This window comes from Musa acuminata, chromosome BXJ2-6 (assembly GCF_036884655.1).
Source record: "Musa acuminata AAA Group cultivar baxijiao chromosome BXJ2-6, Cavendish_Baxijiao_AAA, whole genome shotgun sequence".
NCBI lineage: Eukaryota > Viridiplantae > Streptophyta > Magnoliopsida > Zingiberales > Musaceae > Musa > Musa acuminata.
In genome coordinates this window covers 40683481-40704197 of record NC_088343.1, presented here as the reverse complement: position 1 = coordinate 40704197, position 20717 = coordinate 40683481, and the positions used below count along the sequence as shown (strand labels likewise).

General features: G+C 40.7%; 2 protein-coding genes and 1 long non-coding RNA gene across 4 annotated transcripts; all 3 read left to right on the top strand.

Moving 5' to 3' along the window:
* Positions 1 to 1392: 1392 nt before the first annotated feature.
* On the top strand, positions 1393 to 2500 carry LOC135613674 (uncharacterized). Its single transcript, XR_010487354.1, has 3 exons — positions 1393 to 1483; positions 1579 to 1768; positions 2047 to 2500. It is a non-coding gene; the product is annotated as an uncharacterized LOC135613674 (long non-coding RNA).
* Positions 2501 to 8586: 6086 nt separating this feature from the next.
* On the top strand, positions 8587 to 14940 carry LOC103989436 (probable ubiquitin-conjugating enzyme E2 16). Its single transcript, XM_009408276.3, has 6 exons — positions 8587 to 8745; positions 8899 to 9002; positions 9104 to 9206; positions 9292 to 9355; positions 14419 to 14507; positions 14595 to 14940. Exons 1-6 carry the CDS (start codon positions 8716 to 8718, stop codon positions 14688 to 14690), a joined length of 486 nt encoding a protein of 161 aa, XP_009406551.2. The 5' UTR covers positions 8587 to 8715; the 3' UTR covers positions 14691 to 14940.
* A 1267-nt stretch (positions 14941 to 16207) lies between these two features.
* On the top strand, positions 16208 to 19995 carry LOC103989434 (disease resistance protein RPM1-like). Of its 2 annotated transcripts, none has more exons than XM_065114365.1 (2): positions 16208 to 19309; positions 19738 to 19995. In XM_065114365.1, exon 1 carries the CDS (start codon positions 16290 to 16292, stop codon positions 18924 to 18926), a length of 2637 nt encoding a protein of 878 aa, XP_064970437.1. In that variant the 5' UTR covers positions 16208 to 16289; the 3' UTR covers positions 18927 to 19309; positions 19738 to 19995. The 2 variants fall into 2 exon arrangements, with proteins under 2 accessions (XP_064970437.1, XP_064970436.1); XM_065114364.1 differs by having other exon boundaries at positions 19700 to 19995.
* Positions 19996 to 20717: the final 722 nt, after the last annotated feature.

Sequence of the window (20717 nt, the reverse complement as noted above, 5' to 3'; positions counted from 1 at the left end):
TATCATAAATTTTTTAAAAATAGAAAAATAATATTAACCATCTTATAATCATGTCCTAGTTATTTTACATAAATTTGGGTTATTATAGTGAAAGTTAATCCAATTACACTCGAAATTGAATTAAATTACACTCGATCACAAAACCTATTCAATTTTTTTTAAAATTATGATAATTAATTATCATAATATCCTCAAATTAAACTAAGATGATTTTATTTTTTTTATTTTATAAATTTTTATAATAATTTAGTTATCAATTTTGAGATTTATTGAACTATTACTTTGATTGAGTTGTAACGTAGTTCAATTTCGAGAATAACTTAGTCAACTTCCACTAAACCAACTCAAACTTTCACAAAATTACTAAAAAATGATTATAATATTTATTAATATTATTTTAAAAAAAATAATTTAGATAATTAATTATTAAAATTAGATATTTTTTTTGAATAACTCATGTAACCGAGTGTAACTTAGTTTGATTTCAAGTGTAACTTAATTAACTTGTGCTAAACCAATTCAAACTTTTACTAAATCACTATGATATGATTTTAAGATGATTAATATTTTTTTATTTTTAGAATTGTATCATAGGAGAAGAGACACAAGAGGGGGAGGAGGCAAAGATGGATGAGGATGAGATAGGGGAAAGGCATAAGAGAAGAAAGCAAAGATAAATGGGTAGAGGGTGGAGGGGAAGGATGAGGAGTAAAAGGTGGAGGAGGAAAGGTAGAAGGTGAATGAGAAGGAGGAGGAATGAGACAAGGGATGAGGAGGTGAAGGAAGATGAGGGAGAGGGGGTGGAGGTGAAGGATGAAGATGAGGTTTCATTAAATTAGCTCAATTTCAAATGGTCTAGAAACAAGTGGTTCAATTAGCTTCCTATGCCACTAGTAATCCTAGAGTTACTCACACTCAACCATATATAATTTCATTCTTCCCATATAACCTTTGACTTATGGTAGAATTTAGATACAATTAACCTATTGCCATCATCATCATCATCACTTATTGCAGTGTCATTGTCTTTCAAACTCATAGCGGGATATGCGATCTTTCAAGAGGACATGCTCCCGTCATATGCAATAAATAGAGGAGAAAAAGGACGAGAAGAATTGTCGCTATGCACTGATGACTCGAGAGTGTGTTGACCACATATCCCGTCATATGCAGAGATAATGTCTCCAAAAGCTTTTGGCTAAGCCATCACCTACTGAAGGAAGCTTCCTCAGTGTTGACCATACGGAAAAAGAGAGAGAAAGACAGAGAGAGAGAGAGAGACAGCTTGTGTGTTGAGCCGTCGGGATCCGACGTAGATGCATGGATATGTGGAAGTCAATATAAATGACATTTGAGGTACCTAATCAATTTCATCTGTTCTTAATTCCGCATGCATGCCGGGCTAATCGCTTCTATAAAGACCCTATCTCATCTCTCTCAGAGAGTGCGCTGTAAGAAGAGCTTCCTACCGAGCTTGCCAATGGTGAGAAAGATATAAGAGAGAGAGAGAGAGAGATGGATTAATGTTTTCCCAGGAGAGGAGTTGACATGGTTCGTGTGTGTTTGTGATGGATGCAGGCAGGAGTGATCAAGGTGGGGTCATGGGGAGGGAACAAAGGGGCTCACTGGGACATGGGACCTGCTTCCCGCATCACAAGGGTGCAGATTTATGCTGGGTTGATCGTCGACTCCATTAAGGTTTGGTACGTCGTTGACGGCACGCCCAACGAAACGTTCCGGCACGGGCTCCGGCGGCAACCCCCACCAGGCACCCTTGCTCTGTCTCTCTCTCTCTCTCTCTCTCTCTCTCTCTCTCTCTCGACAGAAGATGTGAAATAAAAGAGGAACACGAGAAGAAAGGAAAGTTTAAGCTATTGGTAAAAATATATTACTCTTAACATCTCTTCTTCTCATATGCAAGAAGATCAAAGTACATTCAACACCGGACACAATCGAAAGAAGTAGATATATGATTGGAACTCGTTACTTATTCATGATAAATATTTTGATTATCCGACTCTTTAACCCACTCTTTTCATCTTGCAGTTTCATCTCCGGAAGGGAGAATACATCAATTGTATCTCAGGCCATGTCAAAGACTTCCGTGGAACTCGATGCGTATCCCAACTCACCTTTGTCACTAATATGAGGAAGACACACGGTCCATTCGGACAGGGTGGTGGGGTCGCTTTCTCCGTTCTTGTCGCCGAGGTGTTACGGACAAACTTTGAAACAAGGTGTTTGATGTAATGCTTATGTATGTCCGTATATTCTGGCGTGTTCATGCCTTGTACAGAATGTAAAGGGGCGGCCGAAGGCTTAATAGTCTCACTTTAGTTGGGTTGGTGGCCTCTTTAGGCTTGTAAATAAAGGTAGTGTCATGTGGACACGTGCGAGAGCTTTTCGGTCTGTAATGAACCATTTTACCCTTTGTTGTGCAACTGTTCAGAGCTTGTAAAGTCTGTTTGTAATTTGCATTGTCTATGAAGTGTTTTACGGACATGTTTGCTTGTGGATCCCGAGTGAGGCGTTTTCTCTGTCTTGTTCTCTCTTTTGTGAGTCCTAAGGGACTAGGGGAGGCTTCGGGGAGGCTGACCCTTGCGGACGGACGCGCAAGGGTGCCGCACGACTTAGGCAAAACCAGCTAAGTACCGTGACAGATGGTATCAGAGCGGGACAAGCACTCATAAAAACACTTAGCATGCAAACGTGGGGGACCTAGCGGGGCTGCGTTGAGGGCAGTCAGCACACGCGCGACCGTTTGGGGGAAAACGGGCATGGAGATGTAGGGAAAAGGAGTCGCTCAGAGGAGCGGGCATCTGAGATTGGCATTCAGAGGAATGGCCAACCCTTCGCGTAAAAGGCACCACGAGAACAGACAAGCTTGGAAAAATTTGAAGCGCACAAAGGTTGGGATGGCTGAGTTTGAGCTACGGCTCAACGTTGACAACCATACCTGATGGTGCTCAAGGCAAGCGGGGCGCTTGGCAAAAGGATGAGACCATGCAAGGTGGAATGAGTTGTTCAACGACCAAAAGAGTTATGCAAAGCTCACAGAGGTGAGGGGAATTGTTAGCTCGAAGAATTTGGTGCTCATGCATGGGTGTGTATGCGGACGATGGAATGTTCGTGGCCATCCCAAGGCGTCCGAAACTCGGTGCCATTGAGCATTGAAACTTTCTCTTCGGCATGTGAAGGATACGTCCGTGGGAGGCTGAAAGGGTGCAACGAGTTCAGCATGTTGCTAGGCCTTGAGGGGTGCAGCGGGGGCTGTATTGACGTGGAGTCGCAATCTAGTAAGTGTGTTTGCAGGAGGCAGAACAATGCACAGTTTGTTCAGCAGATCAGAGTAGTCCAAGGGGATGGTGGTCTCCGAAACGAAGAGAAATGTTGCTCCAATGGGACAGTTATCCAGGAGGGATAAGTCCCGGCTCTCCAGAGGGAGAATCATGTGGGGCGGACCTCACAAGTTGAGGAGGAGTATCTCAACAACCAACAACCCCACGAAGCTCGACGGACTGAGTAAGCGGCGAGGAGTCGTCGCATGATCTCGCTTGAGAGAATGCATTGGTGGATGCATTGCGAGATCAAGTGGGGGAGCGACCCAAAGCAACACAAATGAAGGCACACTTGGAGTCGATATGGAGATCGGACTCAAGGGAAGGCTGACCCGTGGAATGGTAGGCGCGAGGGCCACCATCAACTCAATGCAAAAACGAGGAGCGGAGCAACTTAGGTGTAACTTGGCGAAGTACCCAAACCGCATGAAGGGAGCCAGCATAGAAGATGGAACGTGGAGCAGAGGCATAGTGCTTTCCTTGGACAGAAGTCAAGGACATGAACTCTTGTAGAGGCAAGAGTAGGATCATGTTGTTCCATGGGTCATTCATTCTAATGGAGCGGACTCATCTTGCATGGTGCCAAAGATGAAGGGAGCTTCAGGGCACATGCACTTCATCTCGGAGGAGCATTTGGTGGAAGAACTAAGGCGACTCAGTTTGCGGAGGCGAAGTTGAGTTCAAAAGGCCTTAGCACGGGGCAAGAGGACCCAGAGGCGGGTACTCTTGAAGAATATGCCACAGTGTTGTCATTCAAGTTGTTGTGAAGGAGGCGGTGCGCAGCGAAGATTGTGCTGGTAGGGGCAGAGGCCCAGGATCCAGACAATGGTGCACTGATTGCAGCGAAGTCGGGTGACTTCGGGAGCTACTAGGCGACGGACTGTCCTAGAGCAGTGCTTCATCTAGGTGTGACCCAAGAGTGGGTGGATGAAGGTCGATTGCTAAAGGAGCGAACAAAATCGAAGGTGGAGGAGACCCTGCGATGTATTGGCAGAGGCCACACATGGAGGGTTCACAATTCGAGTTTATTCCACAAGGATCAGAATGCAATGGAGATGTCACCAGGAGGCGACATGGTGCAGCGGATCGTGGTGGTATAGTTCGTGGCAATGCGATACACACGACTTAGCCCCGTGAGGGACAAGATCATACGGAGGTATGATCGGGAGCTACTGGGAGCTCCACTTCGGTGAACAACACGACGGTAAGAAGGGCTATGGATTCAAGGAGTGAAGGCCGTGGTACCGCAGAGGCGGGTCTTCCGTGCGTGCATCGAATTTTGCATCGGATGAAAGCCTTGGTCATCAGCATATGGGGGCTGTGTTCCACCAAGGGAAAAGTTTGATTGCAAGTACCAGTGAGTCCCATGGGAGGGACTTGATCATACAGCAGTATGATCGAAGCAACTGGAGAGTTGGACTGCTCCAGAGCTCACATTCTCTTAAGGGAGCCCGACAAGTCAGAGGACAAGGTCGAGTAAGCGAACATTGCTACCAAAGAAGCTAAGGAGAGCAGAATCGGTGCAAACCCTACAACGTGATGGCAGTGGCCATGCATGGGAGTTGCAGTCTGTCTTTCCATCGACCAAAGGGAGCTGCTTGGAGAACACAGAGGTGTTGAAGCAGGGGGTCGAAAGGGGCGAGGAAGCGACGACGAGTCCAGAGGGACTTAGCTACCAAAAATCCAGCATCAGTTAGAATGGAGGTGGACTCAGAGGAGTGCCACAGAGGCATATCTACTAATTGTGAAGAAAAGGGATGCAGATGCGAGTCGACGGATAGTAGTGCCATGGGCATGGTAGCGCCATGGTACCGCAGAGGCGGGACTTCCGTGAAAGGCATTGATCCCTTGCTCTCACGGAGGGAGAGCGCTTGGTCGTGAAAGGGGCCGAGGAGGTGGAGCATGCAGAGGCAATCTCCAAGTACTGTGACAAGGCTGAAGGGCAGAGGCCACGAAACTTCGTAAGACCGGTGTCAACAAGTTTCTCATCAAGATAGACCTAAGTGAAGGACTTCGGGTCATGCAAGAGTGCACGACCAAGGAACGAAGCAGGCAGTACGCGGTGCTGTACCTTTGCTACTCAGTGGAGTAGGCGGCAGGGTTGATGGAGAAGTCGGTACAATCCCAGAGGCGACCTCATCTATCAGAGAATTACTCCAAGTTGGGGTGAAAACTTCCCGCATTCCAGAAGTTCGATGGCATTGAGAAGGTGAATCATAGTAGCTAACTCAACGCAAGGAGTGCAAACACTTCAAGTGCTTCAGAAGTGTGAGCAAAGAGCAGGCGAAGTTCAGTAACCAGCTTGATGCATGAAGTACAACCTCGAGGAGGCGGGCGAAGTCAAGTAACCTTTGCCTTCTCAACTCTTAAGAGAATGGGCGAAACCGAGTACCCCAATTCTCTTATTTATCCAATAGAGGAGCTCTGCACAAGTTCAAAGACTCTTCGAAGATAATGAAAGACAACAGTTGTCAAATCCCCACCAACGGTGATCAGCGCTACTGAGAGTAGATTGTCCGCCTCATTTCCCAACGAAAAGCCAATCGAAAGCGGAAGTGATGCGAACCTACTTGGATGTGACAACTAACAGAAAGAAGAGTCAATGAGCAGATTTTGTGGAGGAAGGACCCGAAACTTCAGAAGTTTGCGAGATGATGCTCGTTAAAGCTCCAACAAGCATCCACCCAGTTCAAACAGCATGAGGAATTTCTGAGAGACTGGCGCAGTAAGGATGGTCTTCTCCTTCATCTGGCGGATCCGCAGGAATCAACAAGGATCAACACAACTCAGCCAACCCCACAACAGAGTCAAAGTCATTGGTGAGTTGCAGCAGCATGGCGGATCAAAGATTCGACTACTCAAAAACAGCAGCGGAGAGCAGCTGGGAGCCAGGAGGCGCATTGCAGCTGAAGCAGAAGATTGAAGACTCAGCAAAGGTAAGGAGTTGTAGTGTCGACAAAGGCTTCGACGAGGACGTCGAAGGGATAAGTGGGGGAGAATGTCACGGACAAACTTCGAAACAATGTGTTTGATGTAATGCTTATGTATGTCCGTGTATTCTGGCATGTTCATGCCTTGTACAGAATGTAAAGGGGCGGCCGAAGGCTTAATAGTCCCACTTTAGTTGGGTTGGTGGCCTCTTTAGGCTTGTAAATAAAGATAGTGTCATGTGGACACGTGCGAGAGCTTTTCGGTCTGTAATGGACCATTTTACCCTTTGTTGTGCAACTGTTCAGAGCTTGTAAAGTCTGTTTGTAATTTGCATTGTCTATGAAGTGTTTTTCGGACATGTTTGCTTGTGGATCCCGAGTGAGGCGTTTTCTCTATCTTGTTCTCTCTTTTGTGAGTCCTAAGGGACTAAGGGAGGCTTCGGGGAGGCTGACCCTTGCGGACGGACGCGCAAGGGTGCCGCACGACTTAGGCAAAACCAGCTAAGTACCGTGACAGAGGGTAGGATCATCGGCTTCTATGGAAATGCAGAGACGTATCTTAATGCGCTCGGGATCTACTTGAAGCCTAATTAATCGTACCGTATGTGGTATGTGTCCGAATCATCTTCATGGAGTTTGGATGTTTGTTGGATACTCCAATTAATAAAGGATGTCATTTGTGATGTTAAAGTTGGAAAACACCAATATTAAATATATAATGATTGCAACATAAAATTCTATTATATATATGTGAAATATTTTATCAAGATTCATCATGATGTATCACTCGATACGAGCAATACGTATCCTTCCGATAAGAAATCGATACGAGTGGTACATCAGTATGATCCATATATCATATGTCGATATACTTAGTACAACTTGATACGTATCATACCGATAATTGATCAATATATCGATACAAATCGAAAAAATGAATCATGGATTTTACATATAATATTTTATGTCAATAGGTTTTTTCTTATATACCTATATATATATTTATATATCTTGAAGTATTAAATTTATATTTTTATTGGTAGAATCGATAATGTGAGAAAAAAATGAGATTAATTTTTTTTATTTTATATAAATATAAAAAATTAATATAAATTTTAAAAAGTATAGAAACACTAATTACAGGAGGAATAAACTATAATTAAAAGGTTAGAAATTCAATTTCATCACCAAATAATGAGTAGTGATGAATCTTATTACCACTTAATCTCGTATTGTTCTATGTCACCGTTGTTGCGTCTTCAACAAGCCAACTCATTGAGTCATATTTCCTGGTATCTTTATGCTCTCTCTACTCCACCTTCTTCTTCGTCATACTATGATCGGATGATATGTTTCTCTATTAGTTGTACGATGAATTCGATGAACATGCAAGTCTCACATTTTGAGTTTTCTATGAAAGGCCGAACTTAGTAAACCGGTTTGGTGTTAAACCAAACCGGTCATACTGTTTTCGTAGGGGGCTAGCAATATTTTTAGTTCAAACGAACCATTAGCTATTATCCTATTTAAAAACACTACAAATAAATCTTAATTAATTCAAATACTCATAAAAATATTTTATTTACTTTTTTTTAAAGTAATTTTAAATAAAAAAATTAAGAATATTTTGATATATTGTGTTAAGTCTTTGTTTTTCTTTTTTGGCGTTACCATAAATTTATGCCTATATATTTTTTAAAAAATATTATAATATATATTTTATTTATTAAAAGAATGATATTATAAAACATATTTGCAGTAAAATATTATATTTCTAATAAAAACATATACATTATCACTTAATTTTGATTAATTAAAATTTTCAGTAACAATATATATCGATTTGATTGATAATTTGAATGATTTTGGATGAAAATTAACATGTTTTAAGATAAAAGTTTTGATATCTCACTTTGTCTTAAATTTAGGTCTAAATATTTTTTTTGTAAAAATTATAATATTTTATTATGAACGAATGATAATAAAAAATAATGAGATGCTATACAGTTTTTGGTTTAGAAGACTATAATTTTATTTAAAAATATTATAAATAAAAAAATTATAACTTTATTACAAAAATACTTTAGACTAAGAATATTGTAACTCTATTAAAAAAATATATACTGAACCCTAATTTAACTCAAATTGGATTTTGACAGAAACCTCTTTTAAGAATTTTTTTATATCTTTCTGTAAAGGAAATAAACTCTTTTTGAAAAATATAGAAATGGAAATGTTACCCTAAAATTTGGGATTTTTTCCCCAAAACCCCATAAATCGACCAATCAGATTCAGAATTTATACTGCATCGAGTTGGTCTGAGTGAATGTTATGAACTTGGGAAACAAGCAACGGATGGACAAAACGAGGAACACTTGAGTCGAAGGACAAAAAGTTGGCCTTTTTCTCCTCTCTTCTGTGTCTTTCTCCGCCGCTGCCGCCGAAGCATGACCAGCTCCTCCGCTCCTTCGCGCAAGGTTCGTCTTCTTCCTTCTCCTTCTCCTCCCGAATTCTCTTCGTAATCCCCTTCCGATCTCCGTTCCTCCTCCTCTCTTCCCAGTTCCCCCTACGCTTTATTTCCGTCTTCCGATATTGCCGGAACTCACCTAATTTGGTCGATCGTCTTGCAGTCCTTGAGCAAGATCGCATGCAACAGGCTCCAGAAGGAGCTGGCGGAGTGGCAGGTCAACCCCCCGGCCGGCTTCAAGCATAAGGCTGCTGATAACCTCCAAAGGTTCCGTCTTGGGCCTTGTTTTCCCTTGTCATATTCCATCCTTCGTTTGATGGAACCTATTTTCTCTAATTACCTTTTTTTTTTGTTTTTTTGGTTTAAAGATGGGTCATTGAAGTGGCTGGGGCGCCGGGTACGTTGTATGCGAACGAGACCTACCAGCTTCAGGTCGATTTTCCGGAGCATTACCCCATGGAAGCCCCGCAGGTGATGGATGGTTGAGATGTTCTTGATAAAGGTTACTTTTTTCGGTTAATTAGAACTAAGTTTATAATTATTGGGTTTTGATCAGGTCATATTTCTTCATCCTGCGCCTCTTCATCCGCACATCTATAGCAATGGGCATATCTGTTTAGGTAATCCTGCTCTCAGCTGATGCTAACGAGGATTTTCATCTTACGTAAAATTAATCTATTATTATTTTGGAATATAAAATTTTTAAGCTTAGCAATGCTTCATATTGTCACCAGGGTTCTTTTCTTGAATGGGCACTTTTCATTTTTGTGCTGAACATCTAGCTTTGTTATTTGCTTTCTTCATTTTGGTTACAAGTTTCTGACTGAAAATTTCTTTAATTAAATGTGTTTGTGTTACATCTTCTATCTCTTGCATCGCATAAGGATCTTTATAGAGGAACATCATTTTTTTTTTTGGATACTCTTATGGTTTCACTTTTGATGCTTAACACGTTTCCTTTTTGTTTTCCCAACATTGCAAAATAAAGTTCTGGGTGTTGCTGCTGGAACTAGATTGTTTATTTTGGGGATAAGATGGAACTGACTTCATTACTTAATTGATTGTTGATCAACTCCGAAGGATAACATGCATTACCAACCAGATGCTTAGAAGGCACGAGATGCCTCTTACAAGCCCTCCAATGCTTAATTTAGTAGGATAAATGGAAGAATCGTGTACGTACCTCGGGCCAAGGAATCTTTTGATATTGTTATACGAACTAGGGCACTTATTGCAGGTTGTGTGTCAAGTAATCCAACCTTGATCCCTCAAATTGGGTTGGGTATTGATTCTTTGGCAGGGTTACAATGTCTTGACAGAAGACTATGTTATGGCATAGGAAACACATGTCAACTTTATATTGTTCTGCATGTACGGTTCCCATTGATGTGCATATTGGGCTTGGGCCTTCCCATATCATCTTCTCCCCTTATGAGCCCTAAATTGTTTGGAAGAAAGACTAGATAAATGAACTGCCTTCTTACCTTACCAGATTGATCTCAATCATGGTTTATGTGTCTGATGTCCCAAATATATTTGTCTATAACAGGGTATACTAGGAACATTTCAACCTCTCAACAACAACTCCCCAGAGCAATAGTTAGCTAAACTCATTGATTCATCAGAGATCTATAAATTTAACAAGTCATTCTGGTTATGTTAAAACTCTAGCTACATCTAGCTATGAAAAATAAAAGCTATTTTCCGAAAAGACATCTATGTAGAGATATTGGATCATCAAGTGTATTCATGATGTCTTGTTAATTTATTGTCGTAATTTCATTTTTGCCACATTGTTGAGTGGGGAACTTTAGGATAGAAATTCATATATCCGAAAGTACATGCCAATGAGGTTCAATGCAATGAACACAATGAAATGAAATATGCTAGAAACAATGCAAAGTTATATAACATGCATCATAATGGATCACACTTCATCTAGTATGCCACATAGCACATAAACATACTTATCATTCAACACTGATGCACAAGTAAATACATGATATCTCGGAATGGATGAATCCATATTGTACTCACAGAAAATGATGGCACGATGTTCCACCACCATAATTCCCCTACCAAGCCATAACATTTGATAGCCTACTATTCCATATGACCTGCTTGCCTTGAGCAGGGAATAATGTCATGTAACATCATTCATTGATCTTGTTCATTCGTTCATTTATTTATGTAGATATTATCATAGGCATTTATAGATATTAATACAACTTATAACATATGAGGGAAAGAAATGCAATCATGTATGTTGAAGAACTAAGAAAACCAATAAATTTGATCTGTAGGATGAGTTGGCAAAGGTATCACAAAGCGATGGAATAGTACGATAACAAAAGAAGTGATAATGAATCTGCTTCTATATGAGATTCATATTCAAATTCAATTCATTTCCAAATTCATGTTGAGATCAAGGTTCCTGAGTTGCTGGACTCAGGCTGCAGCTTCTGCTGAGCCGGTATCTGCAAGGCCTGCAGTCATCAGTCTTCCTAGGCTACAGGTCTGCAGGTGGCCTGCAGCAAGCCTATAGTAGCAACTGGCCTGCGGGCTGTCCTGCTGCATCCGACCCATATCAGGCTGTGCTGCAGTAGGTAACCTTCATCAGACTGGTTTGCAGTAGCTGGCCTGCTGTGGCTGCCACCCTTCTCGCTGCAGAATTTTCTACTTTTTTCCTTTTTGATGATTATACAGCACAGTTGGATGCAGGACCTTTTTTATTTATTTATTTTTGAATAATTTAAATTAGTTTAGGATGTCTTTTGTAAATTTCATAAGTTGTCACATTGCAAATCTGCTACAATCCTATATTGATTACCTAACTTGTACTTAATTCTCATTAGGTTCCTTGTACACCAGGTAGAATTTAAAACAAGGAAAGACTTAAAGAAATAGCTTGAGAATAATGACAAAAACCAATCCTAAAATAATAGGAAAAGAGTATTTTGTTACTAAATTTTGGTAAGATAGCTTGGTCAACTAGCTCCGTTCAACTTAACTAGAATTGAATTGAGAAGATAATTTTTCATTCTCACATATTAGTTTTGAGTTGTCCATTGAAAAAAGGGCGTACCTAGTGTATAATGAGCTTACCCATGCATGAGGCTCCCGCCAATGTGGGGTATGAGGAGAGTTAATATCTGCAACCTTCCCTCTAAATATAGAAAGGTTTTTTCGTGACTCGAACTCTGATCTCGCAGTCCACAAAGGAGCAACCTTACTATTGTACCAAGGCCTGTCCTCAATTTTTATATGTCCATTCTCTTTCAAAATTTAGCTTTTCTCCTCCTCCACAAAATGTGTAGGAGTTCTCCTCTGATCGATGAATTGTTGTACTAAGTTGGACAGGTCTCGACCATGCTAGATTAAGATGTGTTGAGAGACTGCACCAAACTATCCCAGGCTGAACTGTGCTGAGTCTATCAATATTTGGATTCAATTAATAGTCAATAAGGCTATTCTATGGCTTAATAAGCAATAGAGATGCACCATGCTGATAGGAGAGGGACCAAGGTTTGACCATATTTATGTACTTTTCTATTATTTACATTGATTGCTTGTGATTCTTATGAATGCCCCATTTCTCCAATTATTTTGATATCAATCTCAAACTGGCTTCATGTTTGTGTCATCGATGGCCTTAATGCAAATCATAATAATTTATGAGACTCATGCAACAACCACTACAGAACACCTTGCTTCTTCATCAATTTTCATATATTGTGTCTGAAGTTTTTCATCCTCTCTTCTGCTTATCAAGAACAACAACAACAAAGTCGTAAAGCCTCAATTATTTGGGGTTGATTACATGAATCTTTTGCTACTATTGAGATATGTAAAGTCAAAAGTATTTAGACCTTTATTTATAGTTTTTATTAAGGTCTTTTAAGGTCTTCTTGGGTCTTTTCTTATACCATTAATAGTAATCGTTTTACCTCTTCTAATTACTACATCTATCGGTCGCATGAGCACATTTTAGATAAACCCTCTCTTCTGCTCGTGGACATGATAAATCTAGAACACTGCTTCTATGGCTTTGGTGGCTAATCTACAATAGTGAGATTTGGAACATAACTTAATAAGCAAGCACACCATGACCAACATTCATTGTCATCATTTGAATCATTCTTTTTTGTACTTCATAGGCTCAGAGGATATGACATTTATGCTTCTTTAGATGTTTAAAAAGATAGATACTTATTGGCACAAACTAAGTACATATCAAAGGTAAAGTTGGGAAAGTTTCTACTCGAAACATTTATAGCTTAGCTTGAGCAAGTGAGTTATGCTATATTGTCATAAACGGTCATTGCGCACCTACAACATATTTGTCAACGAATCATTTATCATTTTTGTTTGCTTTTACAGATGCTTGGTAGTGTGTTTTGCCTTGGTTTTGTGTGTTTTGCTTGAAAACTATGAGCAAGAACAGATCGCAGCATTGCAGAGTGATCGCTCACCATGATGGGCAAAACTGTCCCAAAATGGCTTCATTTTCGCGTACCACGGCTTGTTTTCTACAGGCTGTGGTGCGGTGCTAAAACGTCAGCCATCTCAGCACCCTGGAACCCCCCAGGTGACACTTGGCTGGATAAGAGTATGAGGTAGTGTTAGACATTGATTGGATTTCATAAGTTTGCACGTTAAGTCTACGAGAACTTGCCATCGCGCCCAACATTCGGTGAGCAAGCGTTTGTGGACTTGTGACTATTCGTTTGCCTTATGAAGTTTTTGTTTTCTCCTTCCTCTCTTTTCTTTCTTGCATACCGAGTGTTTTCTGAATTACTTGTAAAGTTGTTATCTTCGTGAGACGTCGAGACTTGTCTGTCACTCGCCTTCGAACTAATTAATTATCTCTTTTACAGGTCCTACGGGACCTGTATGAGGTTGTAACTAGGCTGACCTTTTGCGGACGGATAATGCAAGGGAACCTTTATGACTTAGGCAATCCTATCTAAGTTCGAAACATTGACGCAAAGGTGCTTCATGACTTAGGCAACTCCAGCTAAGTCCGTGAAATTGGCGTAAGGGTGTCTCACAACTTAGGCAACTCTAGCTAAGTCCGTAACATTGCCGTAAGGGGGCAATTTATATGAAAAAATAATGAATTAATTTGTTATGTACTTCCACTATCTATGGGTGTTCATCTTTATACCATTTGTTATTTTGTCAATTGCTCGAACACCAGTTTTAGTGAAGAGATTTGCTTCCAATCACATTCAATTTGCAGATCTTGTATACTTATTGACTTTCATCTGCATATAGTACATTCTAGATAGAACTGACTTAATTTTGAGTATACTTCTGTTGAAATCCTCGACCTCTTTATGGCAAATGGGAAATTTTCTGCATTTCACCTTGTATGATAATCATACCTCTTCCTGACCAAAAAATGGACAGCCATGTTGTCACCACTTAGGAAACAAATAACTTGAGGTTATAAATATCTGCGAAAATTGGAACACTTAAATAAATAGCACCCCATAGATGCTCATTGTTGGCCTTTTGTCTTGCCTAATAATAGAGTGCTATTGGTCACCAGAAAGGACATTATCCCAATTATCATGATTTGGTTAAGACCTATTGTTGAAAAGGACAGAAAGGCTTTGCATGTTCCAGTTCATGTATCGTTGAGAATTTCCCTCAATGATTCTTTTGTTGGCACTGGCAGATATTCTATATGATTCTTGGTCACCAGCAATGACTGTGAGCTCTGTTTGCATCAGCATTTTGTCGATGTTATCAAGCGCAACCATGAAGGTATGCATACATTCGTTTGTAGCCCTGATCACATACATATTCTTTTGTGGTGTTGTGACGGAAAGCTTTCCTTTCTCCTGGCTGCAGCAACGGCCGGCCGATAATGACCACTACGTGAAGAATTGTCGAAATGGTCGGTCTCCAAAGGAGACTAGATGGTGGTTCCATGATGATAAAGTGTGATGACTGGCAGTGCTTCTCCAGCGGTGCTTCTGAAGGATCTATCGCTCCATTGCCCGCAGTGCAGGAGTCTTAGGTCATTTGAATCAAAGGGTTTCTGACCTACATGCTGTCATATATTTGTAAATGAAATCGGAATATGAATCCGAGATTAGTATGTGGACCAATAAGGATATGTAGAACTGTCCAGGAAGTACTTTGATCAAGCATTAATGGGTTTGAATCTAATCTCCATTTCAGAAGGAATTACTTACTCCCAAATATTCACTCTTTGGATGATCAAGATGCTTCATGAAGATGGAAATTCATAATATTAACATTTTTTGTATGTGCTTCTTAGGAGCAAATTACAGAAAAGATAGGAAGCTGGAGAGGATTAGGTTGGAAGATTGAGCCACAATGATTAACATTGATCGATATTAGCAATCAAAGGTTTAGGCCAGTAAACTAGGGAGACTATATAAGACTGTGATATTTAAGAGAGAGGTTTGTTGAGGAACTAGTAAACTTAATACTTCAGTTCAATTGTTTATTTGGCTTCCTAGATCTTTTCTTTTGCTTATTTGAATTTAGAAGAACTGATTCCAACTTGGGTATGTACGTAGCCTTTGGAGTTTGTATGTGGTTTGAAGCTGGTAATTCACAGCTTCTTTTTCTGTTCACAACTCTTGCTTTTGATAACTCTTTGAAAAATAATTAAATATTTTTTACTATTTGCAAGCCTTAGTATTATCGATTTTATTTATTTATTTTCTTCGTATAATCTCTTATTTCATTTTTATTGTTGACGCTATTGTCGTTGACTCTTACTTGTTGTTGCCATCAATATGATATTGCGATATGATATCATTCATTGCTTACAGTTTGATGCTATCTCGTCGTCTACATTGCTCAATATTATCCTTTGGTATTTACGTTCATCTGAAAAGAGATTGTTTAAAAATATTAAAATTTTAAAAAGAAGTTTACTGTTTGTAAACCTCCTTTTTATTTTTTTTCTTCGGACAACATTGAGGGAGAGGCGAGCGGTGTCGACGAGCAGCGTCGTCTCGCAATGTTCTCGTCCTGTCTCTTCCATCCTCTTTTTGTGTTTTATCGGAGCCTTGTCAATACATCCTCTTCCTCTTACCTCAACACCTCTTCACGATAAGCAGCGATGCATAAAGAATTACGAGGGGAAAATAAAAGATAAAATAGGTTTGTGAATAGTAAAACACCATCTTATACTCTCGTCATATTCTCTCCTCAGCTGGATTCTCAACCTACCCAATTAGTATATTACGATATATATTATTGCTATGTAAATAATATCTTTCACAATTTTTATAGTATATTACGATATTTGCTAATATTTTATTTTGATCATAAAATGTAAGTAAATTTGGTTAACCCAATTAGTAGTCATTTAATGATTTGATGCACGACTCGGGTCTAATGACTACAATTAGTAGTCAATTAGGGAGGGAAGGAGAGAAAGAAACGAACTAAAAAGACTCATTAGGCTAGCATCAGTTGTGGGTCAGCGTATGGGGTCCACCTAAGCATCGCTTGCTTCATCTGGTCACACCACACGGAGGAGGAAGAAGACGAACTCAAAGACCCATGGCGGAAGCTATGTTGGCCTCCCTACTGCCGAATCTGGCCTCTGCTATCGCCGCTCCAATATCAAACGTAGGCCACCTCTTGTCGACCGTTGGCGACGGTGTGGACTGGCTCCGGGATGAACTCCGAAGCATGCGCTCGTTCCTGGTAAACACGGAGACCAGCGCCACCGAAGACCACATGAGTTGGGCCGACGAGATCCGAGCCATAGTCTATGATTCTGAGGACATCATCGACGCCTTCGACGCCATCAGCTCGCATCCCTTTGCTTGCTTCCTTTGTCATTTGAGATCGCGGCATCGAGTTGGGTGGAAAATTAGGGAGATCAAAAATAGGCTCGACGACCATTTTAGGAGGAGGTCGGGGTATATCAATCCAGCAGGGGATAGATCAACCTCACTTGACTTGCACAATAGATGGATCCATGGTCTGCTGGCTTCTTCTCCCTGGACCCATCAAGGAGAACGTATAGTGGGATTCGAGGAAGATTTTGATGCTGTAGTTGGTCGGTTGATGAACGGCAGCCCAGAGTTGAGTGTTCTGTCTTTGGTGGGCATGGGAGGTGTGGGGAAAACCACGCTCGTCAAGAAGGTGTTCAATCATAGTGATGTGAGAAGGCACTTCGATCACCTGGCTTGGGTCTACGTATCCAGATCCTTTCGTCTCGGAAACCTCGTCAACGAAGTGGCCAAAGGGCTGATGCAGATCCCCTCCACGGAGATCGACGCGCTCAGCGAGAGGCAGCTGCAGGAGCTACTGCTGAGGACTCTAAAGGAGAAGAGATTTCTGCTGGTGCTCGACGATGTGTGGGACAGAGGTGTATGGGAGACGATCAGACTCGTTCTGCCCATCAATGGTCATGGAAACCGAGTGATTATCACGACTCGCAACAGTGAGGTGGCTGCGTCGGTGGTGGGCGCGAGGAGCTGCACGCATGTGCTTCGGCCGCTGTCCCATGAGGAGTCATGGGAATTGTTCTGTGACAAAGTGTTTGCGGTATCGGAACCATGCCCCGACGAGCTAATAGAAGTAGCCGAACGAATCGTAAGGAAGTGCCATGGGCTGCCCTTGGCAATAGCAATCGTGGGAGGAATGATGCTGCGAAAAGGTAGATCACAATTGGAGTGGAATCATGTCCTCAATAACATCTACAGTGATCTCATCGGCAATGAAGTCGAGGTGCAGGGTCCTCTGTTCTTGAGTTACAAGGACTTGCCTTATCCATTAAAGTCTTGTTTCCTACTTTGTTCCATATTCCCACAAGACTGGAACATACCGAGAAAGAAATTGATCAGGCTATGGATAGCCGAAGGGCTAATAAAAGATGTGGAACGGGAAAGGGTGGAAGATGTTGCCGAGAAGTACCTGATGGAGCTTATCAACAGAAACATGTTTCAGATATCAATAATCAGCAGTAGTGGGCGCGTGAAGGCCTGCCGAATCCATCATCTCCTCCACCAGCTCTCTATCTCCATATCCAGAGCGCAGAATTTCTCAGCAGTCTATGAAGATCAACAGGCCGTCATTCCTAGTAGAGCTTCTCGTATTTCATTGCAAAAGAGCTCCTACGATGCCTTGCAAAACAAAGGTTGGGAAAAACTTCGCTCTCTTTTTATGTTTGGCATCTTTGATTCCCTTCACATCAGTGAGCGTATGTTGAAAAACCTTAGGTTACTCAGAGTACTTGATCTAGAAAATGCTTCTTTAGTGGAACTTCCTGGTGAAGTGGGTAATCTATTTCACTTGAGGTACTTCAGTGTAAGGGGGACAAGGCTTGAGAAGCTCCCTGTGTCATTAAAGAATCTCTGCAACTTGCAAACACTGGACATCAGAAGAACCCAGCTGAGGAAGTTGTCATTTGAGATTAAACGCTTGAAGAATCTGAGGCACCTTGAGATGAGGCAAGACGAAAAGAGCATCAAAGTGCCACTAGGACTCTCACGTATGCAATATCTTCAAGTGGTGACTGGTGTACAAGCTGACTGCACCTTTGTTCATGAAGTCGGAAAGCTAACTGAGTTGAGAAAATTGGCTGTTGGAGATCTGCGAGCTGAAGATGCTGCTGTCTTGTGCTCCTCCATCAACAACATGGCTGGTCTGTTGTCACTGTCAATATTCTCCATTGATGTTTCTACAGCAATAGATCTGGAGAAGTTGAACCCTTCATCTCTACAGAAGCTTCATATAGCTGGACGTCTAGAAAGATTGCCTCACTGGTTTAGTGGCATCAGCAACCTCACCAAGTTGAGGTTGGGTCTATCCGGACTGTTTGCAGATCCATTTGAAGTCTTGCAACAGCTCCCCAACCTTGTCTTCCTTCAGCTATACGAGGCATACCAGGGTAAGGTGCTGAGATGCGCCAATCGTGGGTTCATAAAATTAAAGATACTAATATTGACTGATCTGAAAGAGTTGGAAGAATGGGAGGTAGAGGATGGAGCGATGCGATGCATCCAGGAGATGTGGATCATGTCATGCTCAAAATTGAAGACAGTACCCCTTGGACTTGAGTTTCTTGTCACACTGCAGCAGCTGAGACTAGTAAGCATGCCAGAACATTTTGTCAAGAGACTGAATCCCTCGGAAGGAGAGGATTTCATCAAAGTCAAACATATTCCTTCCATTCAGGTCAATTAGAATAAGGGTTGTTGAGTACTCTCATCGTTGACAATTGTTGCAGACTTGTCACAGATAATATTATGGTTGTCTGCATGTTTTTCATCCATGTATGATAAATCTGTGCAATAAGTTATTGAGAAGGCATCAATGAACTCCTCTATTCACTGCATAAATAACACAAAAGGTTGTTCCAAATTTGCAGTAATATCCAAGTAGAGGAGGTAAGTTGAGTATCAGCACACAAGCAGCTATTTTGCAGGAGATGATATGAATTAGCCATTCCGGTGCATTGATTAGCAATTCCAATGTTTCTTGTTAAGAAAGCTTCAAGTTTCTTTGTCTTGAGCACAGTTCTGAAAATTCTATTTCCGGTCTATCACCAAAGCCTCATCATCGAGCAGGTACATCTGTTTCTTCATTTCAATGGCTATGCACCAGAATAACACTTAGATTCTGTGGCAAGAAAAATCTGTTCATAGAGTTGGTCTTGCCTCATAATTTATACTATAGATAATAAGATGTAACACATCAAGCTGCAGATCTCTGCTTTCTCATTATAAAAGCATTTGGATACACATATCAGTATTAGCATAGGTTAATTTCCTAGTTGAGTTGTATGATACGAGAAAGTTAATTTGGGATTGCTGATCTCTTACCTCTGACAACATTTGTGGCTTATATTGGATGTTGATTATATGGAAACCATAGAGATTATTCTTCTGTTTAATCTTTGGTTGTTCTTCTAAAGTTCTTTGGCACTTGCATTTCCATATAAACCATTTAAATCGCAGGCAGCCATATCAGTGATCATTCTTTGTTGGTCTGTCAGCCGCAGCTCCATCAAGATTATGCTTCCACCTTGATGAACCTTCTGAATGGGCTTTCAGGATCTTCTGAAATTCTTTGTGAAAAAGGGCTACATGCTGAGAGAATGATGGAATGCAAGATTTCTTCACCTACAAGCAAGTGCAGCTTGTAGACAACAATATTTTAGATCCTCTGTGAGATTTCTCTCTATCCTGTAGTATCTCTGTTGATGGTTACATCGATGGAACTTATAATACCTCTATCTAGATTCTTTTGCTGACTTATTATTGCTTTGGTGACATAGCAACTCTTTTCTCTTTCCCTGCAATGCATTCCCTTGCTTGTTTTTTAGTGTTTTTTTTTTCGGTTCTAGATTTTTAGTTTCTTTTGGTTCTTAAATCATGTTCAAATTCTTAAAGAATTTATATGTTCAAATAGCATTTTACTTTGAAAATGTGTAGTGGTAAAAGTATTTCCAGACAAAAAAAAAGAAAAAGCATGAACCATCACTTTGCAGAAACAAAAAACACAAAATGGAAGTAGTGCTAAATGTCTCTTGCCCATTGATTGTCATGATTTGTTGAAGAATCAGGAGCTGTCATTGATTACCATGCTGTTTGGTTTGAATTATTAAGTAAACCATCCCTTTTTAAATTATCTTCAAATAGTTGCTTGCAGTTTCTTTTTCCTCTGTCATTTCTTTTTAGTTTTAATTTTTAGCTTTTTCTTTGTTTTCATGTAAAGATTTTTGGCATATATCTGAACATATCCATTGTATTTGCAAGTTTATTACCCTTAATGAGATTATACTTAACATTCAAAATAATTACAAGTGGCTTTTCTTTATTATTAATATTAGTACTGTAACACCCCTGATTAGTCCCATATGGAAAGTGGGCAAGATTAAGATTGACTTATAAGGGTTTGACGAGGATGTCAAGCCCTAACATAACCTAGATCAAATCCTAACATAGTACATGTGAGGCATAGCCCAGTGATGGC

Bases quoted from the DNA above. Each gene is read 5' to 3' on its own strand.
- LOC103989436 (XM_009408276.3), top strand. From the start codon at position 8,716: ATGACCAGCTCCTCCGCTCCTTCGCGCAAG. The intron at 9,003-9,103 runs GTTCCGTCTTGG...TTTGGTTTAAAG, and splicing joins GCTGCTGATAACCTCCAAAG to ATGGGTCATTGAAGTGGCTG. The intron at 9,356-14,418 runs GTAATCCTGCTC...TGGCACTGGCAG, and splicing joins CAATGGGCATATCTGTTTAG to ATATTCTATATGATTCTTGG.
- LOC103989434 (XM_065114365.1), top strand. From the start codon at position 16,290: ATGGCGGAAGCTATGTTGGCCTCCCTACTGCCGAATCTGGCCTCTGCT.